The sequence below is a fragment of the Pseudonaja textilis genome, chromosome 11 (genome assembly GCF_049901715.1).
Source record: "Pseudonaja textilis isolate UNSWEBS1 chromosome 11, rPseTex1.2, whole genome shotgun sequence".
In the NCBI taxonomy this organism is placed as follows: domain Eukaryota; kingdom Metazoa; phylum Chordata; class Lepidosauria; order Squamata; family Elapidae; genus Pseudonaja; species Pseudonaja textilis.
Genome location: NC_142000.1, coordinates 18,169,379 through 18,185,339, shown reverse-complemented (window position 1 = coordinate 18,185,339; position 15,961 = coordinate 18,169,379). Strand labels below are relative to the sequence as shown.

The 15,961-nt window shown below is 39.1% G+C and overlaps 1 protein-coding gene across 6 annotated transcripts in view; it reads right to left on the bottom strand.

Moving 5' to 3' along the window:
- The window catches only part of CHD9 (chromodomain helicase DNA binding protein 9), a 47,996-nt gene that overhangs the window by 31,638 nt on the left and 397 nt on the right, over positions 1 to 15,961 (bottom strand). For 3 of the 6 annotated variants that reach the window (XM_026714041.2, XM_026714044.2, XM_026714043.2), the window contains exons 2-4: positions 10,240 to 10,338; positions 8,576 to 8,664; positions 5,649 to 7,218 (exon numbers count right to left, since the gene is read on the bottom strand). In XM_026714041.2, coding sequence (XP_026569826.1) covers positions 5,649 to 7,061 — 1,413 coding nt within the window. In that variant the 5' untranslated portion in view covers positions 7,062 to 7,218; positions 8,576 to 8,664; positions 10,240 to 10,338. Of the gene's footprint in view, positions 1 to 469; positions 608 to 839; positions 1,227 to 5,648; positions 7,219 to 8,575; positions 8,665 to 10,239; positions 10,339 to 15,961 lie in introns of those variants that run through there. The other 3 variants (XM_026714045.2, XM_026714046.2, XM_026714047.2) reach the window with 2 other exon arrangements.

The following is a 15,961-nucleotide window of genomic DNA, read 5'->3' as shown; positions in this document are numbered from 1 at the left end:
GCATCAAGAAAAACCACACACTTACATAACACACAAGTTAACGTCATAACATAATCTGTACGTAAAGCATTGTTTTACATCCAGACACAAGGCATTTGGGCCGAACAGACTTTCCCTGCAACGCTACGCCTTTTAGATGATCCCAATCAATAAGTTATGAAAATACCCTTTGTTTAAAATTTCATGTATTGCTGATTCACAGGAAGCAGTTCAACAGTCCCTTTTGTCTGACCGTTGTTTCTAAATGTACCCAGATTGAAATGCCTGATTGCAGCATAAACAATTACAGCAGCTTTTCTGAGACTGCATGGAAGACAGTTTTTAAAAAAGCACAATGCAAGGAATGGAAAGAATTTCCTATCCAAACAGGGGAGGAGGAGAGAGAGAGAGAGAGAGAGAGAGAGAGAGAGAGAGAGAGAGAGAGAGAGAAGAGACAGATAAAGAGATAATAATTATGTTATGTTCTCACCCATAAATGTGCCTCTCACTACAGCAAAGGGGAAAGTCAGGGATTTCCAAGTACATTTTCAGGATAATTTCCATTCGCTTCATTGGATACATTTTTGGTTCTATAAGAGCCTCATCCAAGCCCTAACCCACAGCGCTGCGGCACCAGGGAGAACGCAGGGCTTATGACAGCTCAGTAAAATGCCATCTCAAGGCCAGCGACTTACAACAAAAATCACCCAGATTCGAGAAAACAGCAACAAGCTCAAGATGGCGATACAGGCACGACTCCCGTAGCAGCAGCAGCCAGTAATAAGGAAGGTTATTCAATCCCATTAGCCTTTTAGCCCAAAGAACCCCTCCTCCTCCCACTCATTCAAGCTTTCACTTACCCTTCCTCTTGGCCTCTTCACTGAAGACATTTTTGGCATGAGACAAAGGTTGCCCTCGGGTTTTCCACCACCCGAGGAGGTAGGTTGCGTTCAAGGGAACGACATTGAAAGAAGATTGCTGAATGGCCTATTTAAGCCAGCCAAGAGCCAAAGCAGACACAGCCTTCCGCAAACACACATTGTGATTTTTCAACATAATTTTCTTCCTGGACTGGCATTTAAGTCTCCTTCCTCTGCTAGACAAGTAGATCCTTGGCCATCCCCCCAGGGCGACAGGCTCTCAAAAACAGCTCCTGAGCAGAGAGCCAGCTTCCCACGAAACACCAAAAGAAACGAATGCACAAAGCATCAAAATGCATCGGCGGCGTGAATATTAGAGATGTCGTTAAAAAATACTGACTCCTTTTGCAGAAGTAGGCCAGCAGATGGTGCTACCAGTTATTATTCCATTAGACTCTGCAATTTAACCCTCCGTGGCCGGTTCTTCCCTACATGGGCCAGAAGAGTTAACTCTTCATTCTTCCACCTTCTGCAGGAGCTGAAATATGTACTTTTATGGGTGATGTATATAAGGAGTGTTTAAAACTGACTATTTTGGTGGAATCCTGTCATTGTTTTGCCAGATGAGTTATTTTTGTAACTATTATTGCACAATATTCTAGTATCAGATTTTAACTTGATGGTTTCAGAAAGAGTTTATTGCAGTATTACTTTGAACTGGTGTTTAAACTCAGTTTCTTACACCTTGTCTAATCCAGAAGTAATCTTTTTTTTCATTCTGTGATATTTGGGGACCAATGAGGTAGTCAAGAATATTTCCTAAAGTACCATCCTCACATTTTTGGTCGAGGAAGTCTGAAGCCATGGATTTATTTTAATGCTCAAAGCAAAAGGTTTTAAAAATCATTTTTGGGTTGATCAATATTATGTCTTACTAATATGGAATTGAATGAAGACATCATTAGCATCTACAAGTGACTTGCTGCTGAAGCCATTGTTTTATTTATATAATAACTCTAATCTAGAATTTAAGAATTTTTGGTTTAGAGTGAATAAATCAACTTCCTTCCTCTACAAACAAACCAAGAAAACTCCAGGGCAGGTTTAGTCAACATAATTTGTTACATCCTAACTACCTAAATATCAAAACCAATGAACAAACCATGGGATTCCAACTTGCTGGAATAAGCACAAGCCAGAGATTTCAATTTAGATAACGCTAAATCAGTCGGTTTTACACTACTGGAATACTGTGGACAAGGACAAGAATCACATAACATTTCTGATGAATATCAAAGTCTTTTCTTGTTTAGCTCGAAGTAATAATATGAAGGCAATCATAATCTTGCTTATAGTCCAGGAAATCTTCCACAAAGCATGGTTATTGTCTACTTTGAAGAAATATTTCTTTCAGATCTCTATCATCATAATACTTACAATAGCAAACCCACATTTAAATATGAAATCTCAAAGATGAAAAGAGTGGAAAATAAATTGCAAGATCATACTACAGAAAGAGAAGATCACAAAGCCCAATGCAGAAGGAATGCTGTAAATAGTATTTAAAGAGTTACACACACTATTTATGAAACCAGTGGAACTACTGAAGTTAACATATTTTCCTTAAATGGTTGCAGTGACAAAGAATAAAGCTGATGGAATTGACCAAATTACATAGAAATGCATAAAAAAGTAAACTTTTCAAATTCCCAATCGTGGATGTTGAATTTAAAAAAGTACAACTATCTTAACAAATTCATTCTTTTGTAAAATAGGACACTTCTGTTCATTGTTTTATTAAATACTTCTAGGGAATAATGAAATGGATTCAGATCCAGATTAAGTATATTTTCAAGCAAAAGTTTAATGAATTTAACAGTATTTGCTTTCAAGTAATAGTTTCAGGATTGTGGTAGAAAACAGGTTCAAGGGATAAAAGAGACAAGACAAATGCAGAAAAAAGGGGAAATCAGAAATAATTAGATGGTCAATTCTGATGCTTATTTCAGCTGAACCCATAATTGGCATACAGTCTCAAGAGAGTTGCCTATCCTGGTCTATTGATTGTCATGAACTAATTTTGAAAGAAATGTCATGTGCAGATTAAAATAGTGCAATATATAGACTTTATATGACCTCAGTCATTTCATTTAGCAGGAGCTTAAACAAAGATAACAGACAGCATTATTTCATTTAATGACTGACTGACTTTGACAAATGACTGACTTTGTCGACTCATGATAAACAATATTAAATAAATATACTGCAATAAATATCAGGCTCATATACACTCGCTTTCTCTTCTCCACTGAACACAAGTTCTTCCTTCTATACATGGCAAACTATATTCCATTTTAAAGATGGTTTCAGACACGCCAGTTATATACTATGGTTTCTACAGCTGGCTTGTTCCAATATATCATAATTAAGATTCAGTACAGTTTAAAGTTCTGTTGTAGTTTAAAACTACGATGAATAAAAATTAGTAATACCTCACACTAGAGAAAGAAGAGGGGGAGGGGGAGGGGGAGGAGGAGGAAAAGGAGAAGAGAGAAAGAAAGAACCCAAGGTTTGTTAGAGATTGCTCTCATCACTTCCTGGACATTTTTTAGGAACGTGAACTTCAACTAACAAAATTCACAACAATTATCATGTTGGATGGGATACATCTTAAATATGCTTCTATAATCACCGTATAAAATGTGTTTTTATATCACTATACCTCTGTTTCAGAAAATTTTTCATCAACATAATTATGTTAAATCTCAATTCAGAGGTGACTTTGACTTGGGCTCAGTCTGACTTTCATCCCACGGCGTTACGCTTTAAATATACTGCCATGAACCACGAATTCCAACTTATTACGCTCCCTTTTCCCACTGCTTCCTGGAATCCACTTCCTGTTTATACTTTGCTTTAAGGAGGAACAGAGGACGCCAAGAGCATGAAAACTACTGTTAATGACTCTGCTTTCAGTTACTGAGTTTCCTGGCAGTTGCAAAGCAGCTTCTGCAGCGCAGGACAAGTAATAGCTAGGCTCATATTTCAATTCTGGCTGCCAGTTCAGGACAAGAAAACTTTCTCCTAATGCAAAACTGGCAACAGAGAGAAGCACTGTCTTGAGAATTCCAAAACCAATATATTCATAAAAATCCATGTCAATGATTTTGCAATATATTTACACTGCAATGGCTAACTTGTACATATCAAGAGACTTTGGAAATTGCCATCACTTTTGAGCAAAATAATATTATGCAAATTATGCAAATTAATTTCTCTCTCCCCTAGATATCCTAAACCATAGTCTTCACAATTGTTCAACTCTTAACATACAAAGACTTAATTTACTAATGGATACCTCAAGTCCCATTAATTTCAATAGTCCTACTCTAAGTTTGACCTAATCTGGATCCTATATATTCTTAGTTATTTATAGGCCATCTTATGCATCCTTTTTTGCAAGAAGTTTTATTTAAGTATTCTTACTACATTCATATATGATTTTATCTAGCGGCATTGTTTGCTTAATATTTTATTAAAGTCTTTAAAAAGTAAATGCATTAAGACAATAGCACTGACTAAATCATTAGCTTTGCGTATTTGATATTCAGAAATAATCAATACAGATGCTAATGCCTGCTCAACGGTTATTAAACAATTAGAAAACTTGTGATTTGTAGTGGCCATCCAAAGAAGAGAGAAGCTATATAATTTAAGACTTCTAAAAAAACCATACCCCTGATTTTTAGTGACAAAGCATTGTCTCTAGGACATGACTTCAGAGTCATGTCCTCAAGATACCCTATGGCGTATTTCAAAATAAAAATGTGCATACAATATTCTATCTGCATAGTACTATACTACCCAGGACTATATTCTGTCTAAAAATGAACTATTGATACTAATGGGAGTGTTTATTTATTAATTAAATAGCACTAGTAACTGGCTGAAAAACAATATATAAAGTAGGCTAAAAATTCCAAGGTCAACTGGAATATTGGAAAGACGGCATTTCAGTCAATTCATACATATGTACAACCTATTTATGTGTTAGTTGATATTACAGTTAAAAAGCTGTATGCACAAGGTCAAAAAAGCGTGTACCTGAGCAAAAATATTTTTAAAAGAGATTTGCCTGGGAAGCATCTAAAAACTTTTAATGCATTTGATTATAATATCATTTTGTTGTTTTATTTCTTCCAGTTTACATCACAAAGCTCAACAGTTGGCAAAACTGAAAGTACAAATAGTAATTACAATCTGTCAAGTCACATAGATCAAATTTTAAAATGTGTGTTAGGTGTCTTTTGCAAAATATGGCAGAAAGCCAGTTTCTGAAATGGACATTCATTTTAATTCCTTATGCTGTTTTGTGTTTATTCCACCACAGATAATAAAAATCTTGTTTAACAAATCTCTAGATTTACGCAGGCATAAATATCTTTCATGACAGTTACTAGTTCTAATCTTGCCAGTTTGTTGGCCAATAGCACAGTAAAGAATAAACTTTATGTCACAGCACCATACTGCTCTACAGCAGTCCCAAAGGTATTTTTTCCGAAGGCAACTTGCTCTTGAAGACGTTTCGCTCCTTATCCAAGAAGCTTCTTCAGTTCTGACTTTCAGCTCAGCCACCCTAGGGTCTTTCAATCGGAACTGAAGAAGCTTCTTGGGTGAGAAGTGAAACGTCTTCAAGGACAAGAAAGGAAGTCCATTTGCCTTTGGGGGATAAAAAAGCACCTTTGAGAAAACCATGACCTGGATGACTGAGAACCTCCACAGATACTCTGCAACAATACTGTTACTTACCTGGGCTTGAGCGCTGACGTTCTTCTGCTCTGGCTGATGTAGATTAGAACCGGGAGGATACCAAGGATGGTTGCAGTTTTGAGGTGGAGTCTGAAGAAGGTTGGTTTGTGGGACAAGGCGCTGTTCCAGGTGATGTTCTAAATCATTACTCGGGGCGTCCTGAACAAAGGCAGTTTCGTCAAACTGGGGAAGGAGATCTTCTTGGAGAAGGGCTTCTGGGTCGAGTTCTGTAAATGATGCACTCTGAGACTCCACCTGACGGAGCAAATTCTCATCCAAAGACGGAAAACCATTGCCCTCTATGGGATCGCTAAAGTGGCTTAGCTGGGGACCAGAACCAGGAGGGGTAGAAAAATTCATGTTCACCGCGGAGAGTTTTGAACTACTGAAGGTGCCCTGAGGTTGTGCTGAATGCAACACGTGGAAATTATTTGAAGTCAGAGACGTACTTGAATTGAGGAGGCTGTCTGAATCTTCTTGTTTGGTCCCTCTTCGAGTTGCAAAGGCATCGCTTCCGGAAAAGTCAGGCAGAGGGTGAGCTTGCTGGCTGACAGAAAGAGCTGCGGTAGATTGAAGAAGACTGGAAGGAGAGATCTGGTTGCTATTGTAGGGAAAAGGAGGAGAAAACTGTGTGCTAATAGAGCATGACGTGATCGCAGGAGAGGGCCCGTCGTAGCTTCCTTCTTGATTTCCACAAAAGTGGGGCGAGTTATTCCTACTCTGGGAAAAGGATGGCATAGAGATGGACTGCTGCGATTTGGATACGTCAACCGCCTGGGAGGGATGGGGAATGTTAGTTCTATGTGAAACAGGCGCATTCACCTCCATGAAACCATCAGGCTGATTCCGTGTGTTCTCTCCTGCATTCATGCTTTGCGGTAACTGCAATGAGGCACACGGATGATGCGGTTCGCTGGCCTGAAATAAGGCAAAACTGTGGTGTGCTACAAAGCTTTTATTTTGCTGCATAGACGGCGTGGGTCCTTGATGGAACGGAGATCCGTTCTGGTTAGAAACGCTGCTCGAGGTTTGGTGGCCCCACATCGGACTCCCATCTGCTACATCGTCAGGAAACAATCCATTCGTTTGAGTTTGTGGATGGACAGGAGAGCAACTGAAGTCAGAATGCGGGGATAAAACGTTTTCGACCGGGCTACTGAAGGACTGGCTGACTTGCAGTTTCAGAGAGTCATACTGGTTGAGATGTTCGTAATCGTTCATCTTTTGCTGAGTTTGGGTCTCCTGCACGTGGTTCAAAGCATCGATCTGCAAAGGCTCAAACTCTGCACCCAAGTTCAACTCATCAACCAGAGAAACAGGCCCAGTTTGTACAAAGGCATCATCAGATAAGCCTTCCAAAGTATCACTAAAAAGATTGGCATCATCAAAAAAATCCATCATAGGGTCTGTCATCTTGATAGTTGTGTTACTTTGCCACTGCCACAAATGGAGTTAGTGAGTCTTACGGCAGCACACAAAATATTTTTCCAGAGGGAAGTACTTTATCTAAGCCATGTTGACATCCACCAGCATTTTTGTAGAAATAAGATCTTGAAGTATTTTAAATATCCTGGGTAAGAAGGGGGGAAAAATAGTTAAACAGTTTGGAATATCTTTCAATTACTATGTATTACATTTTTAACCATTATATCTATTAGGTGATATTTAAATACCAAAAGGACCTTGACTTCCAACTCTTCCTAGCACATTCATTCCCTTTCCCTCCCTTAATTTCCTATTTTTTCTTTGTATTTTATATAATAAAAATAAAATGATAAAGTAAAACAGGACCTTATACAGTAAACATATTTTAAACCCATTAAATTTGTTCTAGTCAGGTTTTTGATAAATTTCCCAAACAAGGCATACTAATAGCTTTTTGTACTAAATTTTGTTGTGAACTACCCAAAATTGTTGAGAGTTGGGCAGCATAGAAGTTTTATACAAGTGAACATAATCGAAAATGTCTGATTCCACAAAACAATTTTGTTTTGGTCTGGCAAAGCAATTGTGAATTTTTAAGGCTTATGTCTTTTTATTGGTATCAAAGTAAAGTAGGCAAGGTCAGTTAAATTCCCTCAAATTCTTAGAAAACGTAGCTGCAGATGGGATAAAATTTATTCCCGAAGGAATGTATTAAACTGAATAACATATTGCTTTACCTTTACTTATCATGCTTGATTTTAATATTTTGCCCCCAGTACCTTCTCTTCCACGGTGATGTTACATTTTAATGAAATACGTTCACTAGAAAATACATGCTCAGTTTAAGGAGAGTAAGTTCATACACGACACTAAGGTGTAATACAGGTACTTGGTTTTGGATTTATATTTTATATGAATTCATTCAGAGTCCAAACACATTACTACGTTGATTGATATTCCATCATAAACACTTTCTGATATCTTCTTACTGGTATGTTTCTAAATATACTTTTATATACAGATATTTGTATTTATCTTCTTCTTTACTTTCTCTTTTTCCACTTTGAGTGTCGAGGGAGATACAACATTTTGGTTCTTGCTCTTCTGGCAGCCTCAACCATTTTTATTGGACGTTGTTGCAGTGTATTTTTATGTTGTCTCTCTGTCTTCTTCTGGAACTGCCTCGTGTTCTTGAACCTTCTCCTCTTTTTATATATATACCTCCTACTGTGTGGAATCCCACATCTTCTCCAGGTGAGCAAACCACTCAATTTGCTGTTTTTGTATATAATTTAAGATTGATTCGATTGCCAGTTCTTTCTCTGATGGTCTCATTTTTTATTTCATCCCTTCTGGTCACACCAGCAGCTTTCCTCAAATATGTATTTATAAATATAAAAATTACATAAAATGTAACATTGCATAGCTTCAAACGTGGGTTGAAACTTTAATAAAAAAAGAATTTAATTATTAATTTAATAAAAAGAAAAAAACATCCTTACCCATTAATACATAGCACATTTTGTTACAAAAATTTTACTTAGTCCTGGGAAGTATTTGGTCCCTGATGTAACTGGGTAGCATTACAGATCTGAAAGATAAATAATAGTTTTAAACAATTCAGTTCTAGCATAATACCTTCTTAGAGTCCTGCAAATTTGCTGTATGAATAATGTTAGGATGAAAATACAAAATCTGGACACGAGAGGAAGGCATTGAGGCACTGCACAGTTCTGCAAATATAAACAATTCTGGAACATTAGTCCTAATATCATGTTTTATCTTATAGCACTGGTGGAAAAGCTATTACTTTAATCTCACTAATGCATGTCCCAGTACTACCAATTTTAAGTAGTTCTTAATTAAAGCACATTTTAATTAAACAAAGCAAACATTACTTTCAGCAAAACTATCTAACACCATGGCCCAATAACCAATTTAAGACACAATCTAACTTAATATACAGAAACATCAAAATCAAGATTTTTTGGAGATTCAGAGTTCCCATTAGAGTTGTTTGATTAAACTATCACTCTAGCTTTAAGGCCAGGTTACGGAGCTACTACAGTCTGTAAAATCTGGTCAAAAAACATTCATTGATTAATGCTAAACTCAGTATGATTGAATACTGTACCACAAGCCAGTGTTAAAACTTGGCGGAATGGGAAAGAATCTCAAAGCAATAGCACAGGCAGTGCTGGTATCTACTCAAGATGTATCCATTAAATCAGTATTTCTGAACCTCAGTCACTTTACGATTCAAGGGCTTCAACTCCCACAATGCACCAGCAAGCTTGAATGGCTAGGGCATGCTGGGAATTGAAGTCCACACATCTTAAAGTGGCTGAGGTTGAGAAACACTGCATTACATCACTCTTTTCAGCAAAACTTTTCATGGCTTAACTGTGCACCCAACAGCTTAAATCAGGAAGTGTTTGGGCTCATGAAGGTACCTCCCACCCAAAATTCTGCAGATTTTTACTTCCTTGCTTCACGCCTCTGCTATTCCAAATCATTTTCCTAGTCCCAAGAGTAGATTCTCAGGGTCTACAAGAATTATGGAGAAGGAACTTTGGAAAAACCCATGCTGTTCCCCATTTTATGACATCCAGTAACACATGTCATGCTTTGATCTTAACCTTAATAAACCTTAATAATATTTTGACAGGTAATTGAATAAACTATTAGATAATGAATATATTATCTGGATCTTAATAAATATACTCAGGAGATAAATCTGTTTCGGTGCAGTAGGGATTTGTTTTTTTCTGGTCCCCTCAGAGACAATTTTCAAAATTGTCCCAGAATAAGGCCTCTATCAAAACTAGGTTTTGTAGCCGGAGGGATCATAAATAGAATTTGTGTACCACGGTTTGAGATATCTCATGTACATAGTGCTTTCTTTGTCAAAGGTGAACATTGATAAACATCTTACTGATCTCTATAAGCTCTGTCCCTCTGAGGAGGCAGTATTTGGCTAACTGCTTGAAGACAAAGAGCAAACCTATTTCATTTTGTGACAAACAAAATCGGAACATATGATGGTTATTGACATAGCCAAAGTATCTCAATGTTCTAAGTCCTCTCAGTAGGATTTAGGTGAATTATCCAAGGAGAACATATATTTCTTGTATACTGCAGGTTCTGGAGCAGAACAACAACTTACCATTTGGTACACAAACTGATTCTCTTTTGCAGGTTGCACTGATGCACCACTGTTGATTGAAAAAAACTTTCTTCTAGCAACATTACCAGGACAGCAGAACTGAGAAGATGAGGAAAAAATACAAAGCATTAGTAAGGCAGAACTGCCACAGAGCCAAGCTTTAAATAAGTTAAACAACACCAATAAACCAAGGAGTACTTATTGAATCTGCAGTATGTGAATGCTGTAAGTAAATGTTCTATTGATTTGTTTGCATTAACTTTTATACTTGCAATAGTTTTTTATTTCTGATTATCCTTGATATATCATTTACTATTAAGTTCCAAAGAAGTTAAGATCATAACATTTTTCATTGTTCAGACTCCATTATGGAACAGATTTCAATGGGAGATTTGAGACAGGAAAAAACTAACAACTAAGTCTTCATTCAATATGTTTACAAGATAAAAAGTATTCATTCAAGATATAGAGATGACAATCTGACAGGACTGAAGATAAATTAACACTAATATATACAGGATAAGAATACAAATGGGTACCAGGATCTATATACTACTCAAATTCTCCTACTTGTCTGTTTGCAACCTTCATGTAGGCAAAACAGGCCATTTATAGGTCAACAATTTTTCAATCAACCTGCCTCAAATGGATTAACACAAAGAATGTGCACAGAATCCAGGATTCCCATGAGATTAAATTTTTGGCAAAGCTGGGGTCTATTTACCATGTGCTCATCCATGGTCAGGAGATTCAGAATAGGTAATTCTGTTCTGCTTGAAATATTTCTGAAATGATCACCCAATGGGTTGTCTAATGCAAGGGTCTTCAACCCTGGCAACTTTACGACATTGATGTCAACTCCCAGAATTCCTCAGCCAGCCATGCTGTCTGAGTAATTCTGGGAGTTGAAGTTGAGTTGAAGATCCCTGGTCCAGTATCTCACATTCATACTGGAGGTAAGAGAAAAATCAGCAATGCTTAGGAAAATGTGGTTAGATTACAGTGAAAGTACCCTGATGAAGAAATATTCATAAGAAGGATGAAAGTGAGGCACAAGGGAATAGATGGCAAGGGTTATTTCTGAAAATTAATTACTAGTACGAGAGAAGATTACAGATCAAGGATGATCCTAGACAATTATTGTGTGGGCAGTTTAGACTCTCCATATCATCTTCATTGTATGTTTTTATTCTAAACTTCCCCAATTTGTGTTTGTTATAAAGGATCTGAAAACTTCTGTTACTTGCATTTTTGACCTAAACATTTTTCATTATAGTAATGAAAGATCACAATAAGGTACATATTACTTATTATAAAACATCACAAACTAAATAGGGCAGTCACACTGCTGATAGTACAAGTATTATATTTTATAATATACCCAGATGCTGGAAGTGGAGAAAATAAGTTATTCCAATGAGCAAACTTAGTAGGGACATGCAAGGTATCTCAACTTCAAAACAGGTTGTCCTGTTCTTATTGGAAGTGTTTCAATCATTCCAGAAGAATTATAAAACAACAGTTTTGAAATGGAAACACAACTATTTCAAGTTTGAAACATGTCCAGTAGGGACAGGACAGAGTAGGAACACTTGGCAAGAATGGAACAGCTGTTTCAAACTTTTTGAACTTGGAACAGATTGCTTCAAGCTCAAAATGGATTAATTTTGAGCTTGAATGTATTATATTATTTAATGACATGGTGAATATGCTAGCTACTTCACAACACACTGGTCAATCAAAATGAGAATTCACTAAGGCTATGATGGCAAGCTGCAATGGATTTTAAGAGGGCTTGTTTGTCCTTTTTTACCTACTGCAAACCAATTTGTGTCTGTTAATGAAATAGCCACAGTCCTGTATTAATAGGAACTAAACCAAATCAATGCAACTTTGACTTTAAAAGAGTGGTTCTACCTATACTGGATTACTAAGTGTTGATAAAATTTTAAAATGAAAAACCAGAAGAGATGTTAAGCTATATATTTGACTTACAAAGTTAGCGGGCCCTGATAGACTGAATAATCTGTTGAAACGTAACAGACATTTTATCTGCTAATTTGAGTGATTGACTCTAACCAGTCAAGAAGCAACCAGAGACAAAGAGATTTTTGGAGGAGTTTTTTTTTACAGAAACGTATGAATAAAGTATGAAAAAAATCACTCCTACTCTACTTCCCCGAGATCTTTTAACTTTTACAATTTACAGAACACTAACTGTGGTTTAGAAAAGGACCAACCTTTTCACTGAATATATGACAACTTGTAAGGAAGAAGTAATTTAATATGAAACAGATATGTACACACATAAACCAGCAGCCCCCAGTTATTTAGTGAAGCACAAGACTAGATAAGTTTTTTCTTGCTGTAGTGTAATAGTGCTGCAGCCTTCCAGAGCAACCTTTGGTTTACAGCCATTCCTTTGGCTCTGCAGTCTCTGGTCTACTGATGGTGTGGCCACAGCCATCATTAGATAGCTTTAAAAGGTACAGTAGTTAGAAGTGATTATTGTTCAGATTTGAAATAATCATATTTAAAGGATTCATCTCCCACTTAAAGTAAGCAGATATGTAGCAAAGTATCCAACTCTTCCATGTAAACTAAAATTATAAAGCATAAAAGGTTTCATCAGACAAAATATTAAGGCCACAATATGAGCAGCCTTAGAAAACATATAAATATAATTATCAGATCTGTAAAAACAATATTACAAAACAACTGTAGATTAATTTACTTATTTAAGACCTGAACAGTGCACAGGTGACCATATGCAAAAAGCTGTGAAATGGGGATATACATGAAGTCACTTTAAGTAAATAGACATTGAAAATATGAATTATATGAAATCTATTTCCATATAATGTTCTTGAACAACTTTCAGATTTTATATTTTTTAATATATTAGCCACCATTATCATTACCACCATGTTACAAAAAATTACACATTGAGGGATGACAGCATGAAATCCTACATTAGTCCAACTGGTTCACTTTGATACATCTTCTTCAAGCTTTTTTGTTTGTGTACCACCCAACCTTTATGAAACTATATCCAACTGTTCATTTCTTCGATGCTTCTCTAACAAACTGGACCAGAATAAATCTCTTCAGTCTCTTATTTTTGCTTAACTATATTAAACACTTATTATGGAAAAAAAAACTTAATTTCCTCTTTGATTTCGGAAAAGCACCAACTTGCGTTATGTATGCTATGACTTTTTTTTTTTCATTCAACATTTGCCTTTGGCCTCTGTTTAGATAATTCGCTGAATCAATTTGTTGCACCCACATCTGGATTCCATTAACTGCTGGCTTTTTCTATCTATACCAACAACAACAGAGAAATGGGGAACAAGTCACAATAAAGAAAAAAAGCTTATCCTACTGTAGTGATTAAGGTGCTGGACTTAAGGCTGGGGACACCCAGGATCAAGTCCTCCTTGAACCACAGAGTTCACTGGTGATTTGGGGCCAGTTCAGAGGTGGGTATTCAGCTGGTTCTGACCAGTTCTGGAGAACCGGTAGCGGGAATTTTGAGTAGTTTGGAGAACCGGCAAATACCACCTCTGACTGGAGATTTTACAGTATCCTTCCCCTGCCACGCCCACCATTCTACGCCCACAGAACCGGTAGTAAAAATTTTTGAATCCCACCACTGGGCCGGTCATAATCTCTCATCCAACATCCCTCATGGGGAAGTTGCTTCTGCGGGGATAAAAATAAAGAAGATCTACATATAAGACACCTTCACCTATCTGAGAAAAAGCAGGGTGTCAGTGCAACAGAGGAAGAAGAAAAATACAATAGTATGATTTGATTTAAAAATAAATAAACTTGAGCAAACTATTATAGTGTCAAATATTCTACCCTTTCCAGACCAATCCCCCCACCCCAAGATCATATTCTCACTTTCAAAGACTGCAGACCACATATGCTGCCTTCCATTCTGCTGAGGAATAACCTCTGATTTGATCTGAGTTCAAATATGGTTTGGTGATCATTCTGACTCTACTTGGCATTCAACCCAGCACTAAGACTCTTCACAAACTTCCTAGCGAGCCGGCAACAGAGCCTTTTCTCCTTTCAGCCATCAGGGTAACTCCACCCATTGCAGTGCAACTATCTCTGCTGTTTCATGTAGAGACCTTCTCCGCTTCCACCTTAAAAATTGAGCACACATTGAGGGGTCAGCCGTTTCTCCTCTTCCTATTGGCCTGGGTGGAAAAGAGCTGGTGGGCCTCCCAGTGCATCTTCAGAAGAGGCACTGCTTTAAATGAAGCTCCACATGCCAGCTTGGCACAACCGTGGCACAACCTACCGTAACTTCTTTCTTAGACCAACACAAGTCTTCACCGTAGAGCAGGATGCAATATTCTGCATTGGCTGGAGTGCCCCGCACTCCCAAACACCATTTCAAGAATCTACAGTACTTGGCTGCATGGCTACAAGTCACGATATGAGGAATACAGAAGTGGCGCTGACTGCAAACTACAAGTGAAGTGATGCTCATTCCAACCTCAAGCACCTGCTGGATCAAGTCCTCTTCTGTGCACATGACTCTGGATCTAAGGTGAAGAAGTCCACCATCACCGAGCAGCATGAAGCCGCTGTGCAACATACCTGCCTCGTACAGTGTCTTCCCACGGGAGGCAAACATGCTTCTTTCCCTTGAAACCATTGCCTTTACGCCTTCTGCCCGGCTCCACTTTTTTTTTTGCAGCTGTGGGTTAGTTACAGCTAAGCCTCCCGCTCACTTTGGGGAGGAAAACCCTCCCAACTCCCCAGCTATGGTGCTGCAGAGAAAAACCCACCCTCGGGGAGCAAGAAGAACAAACCGGGCTTGAGACAAGGAAGCCAACTTCCATCCTCCCCACCCCAATGCCCAACATGGATTTCCTCTGGCCCTGTTTGGTGGCATCCCATCCAAGCCCCTTCCCCCGTCCTCCTTGACCGCCGGCAACCTAACAAAGGGCAGGAAGAACCCCTTCCTTTTAGGGAAACCCCCAGATCTGGGAAATTGGGGAGGGGTGTGTGTGTGCATGGGGGTGGGGTGAGGATAGAAGAGGAGCCTTTTCTGCCGAGTGGCATCGCTTGTGTCGGCCACCTGGACAAGAAGTCAGAGCCTCTTCCAAGATCCGAAGGTGGGGGAAGGGGGGCAAAAGAGAGAGAGAGAGGAGGGAGGGAGGGAGAGAAGGGGGAGAGTGAGAGGGGGAGAAAAGAGAGAGAAGGAGGCAGGGACGGGAGAGAGAGAGAAAGAGGGGAAAAGAGGGGGAGAGTGAGAGGGAGCAACGAGAGAAGGAGAGAGAGAGAAAGGAAGGGAAGGAAAGAGAGAGAGGGGAAGAGAGAGAGAGAAGGAAAGAGAGAAAGGGAGGGAGGGGGAGGGAGGGAGAGGAGCCGCCGCCCCCCACCCTCGCCGGGGGAAGCGCGCGTGCGCGTGCGCGCGTGTCAGGCGCGCGGGCGGCCGCCCTGCCGCTCTCCCACGTGGGCGCGGTGTGGGGGAGGGGAGGGCAGCGGCGGAGGGCGACCACCTCCCTCAGACGGGAGAGGAGGAGGAGGAAGAGGAGGGCGGCTTCCCTGAGGTACGAAGGCCCACCCACCTGCCCCCTTTTGCGCCCGAAGGGGAAAGCCCGGCAGGGGCATCCCGGGCTGAGGAGGGGCGGCGGAGGCGTGACAGGCCAGGCCCTCGGGGGCGGGCGGGACGCGACCCCGCCGGCGGCTGCTC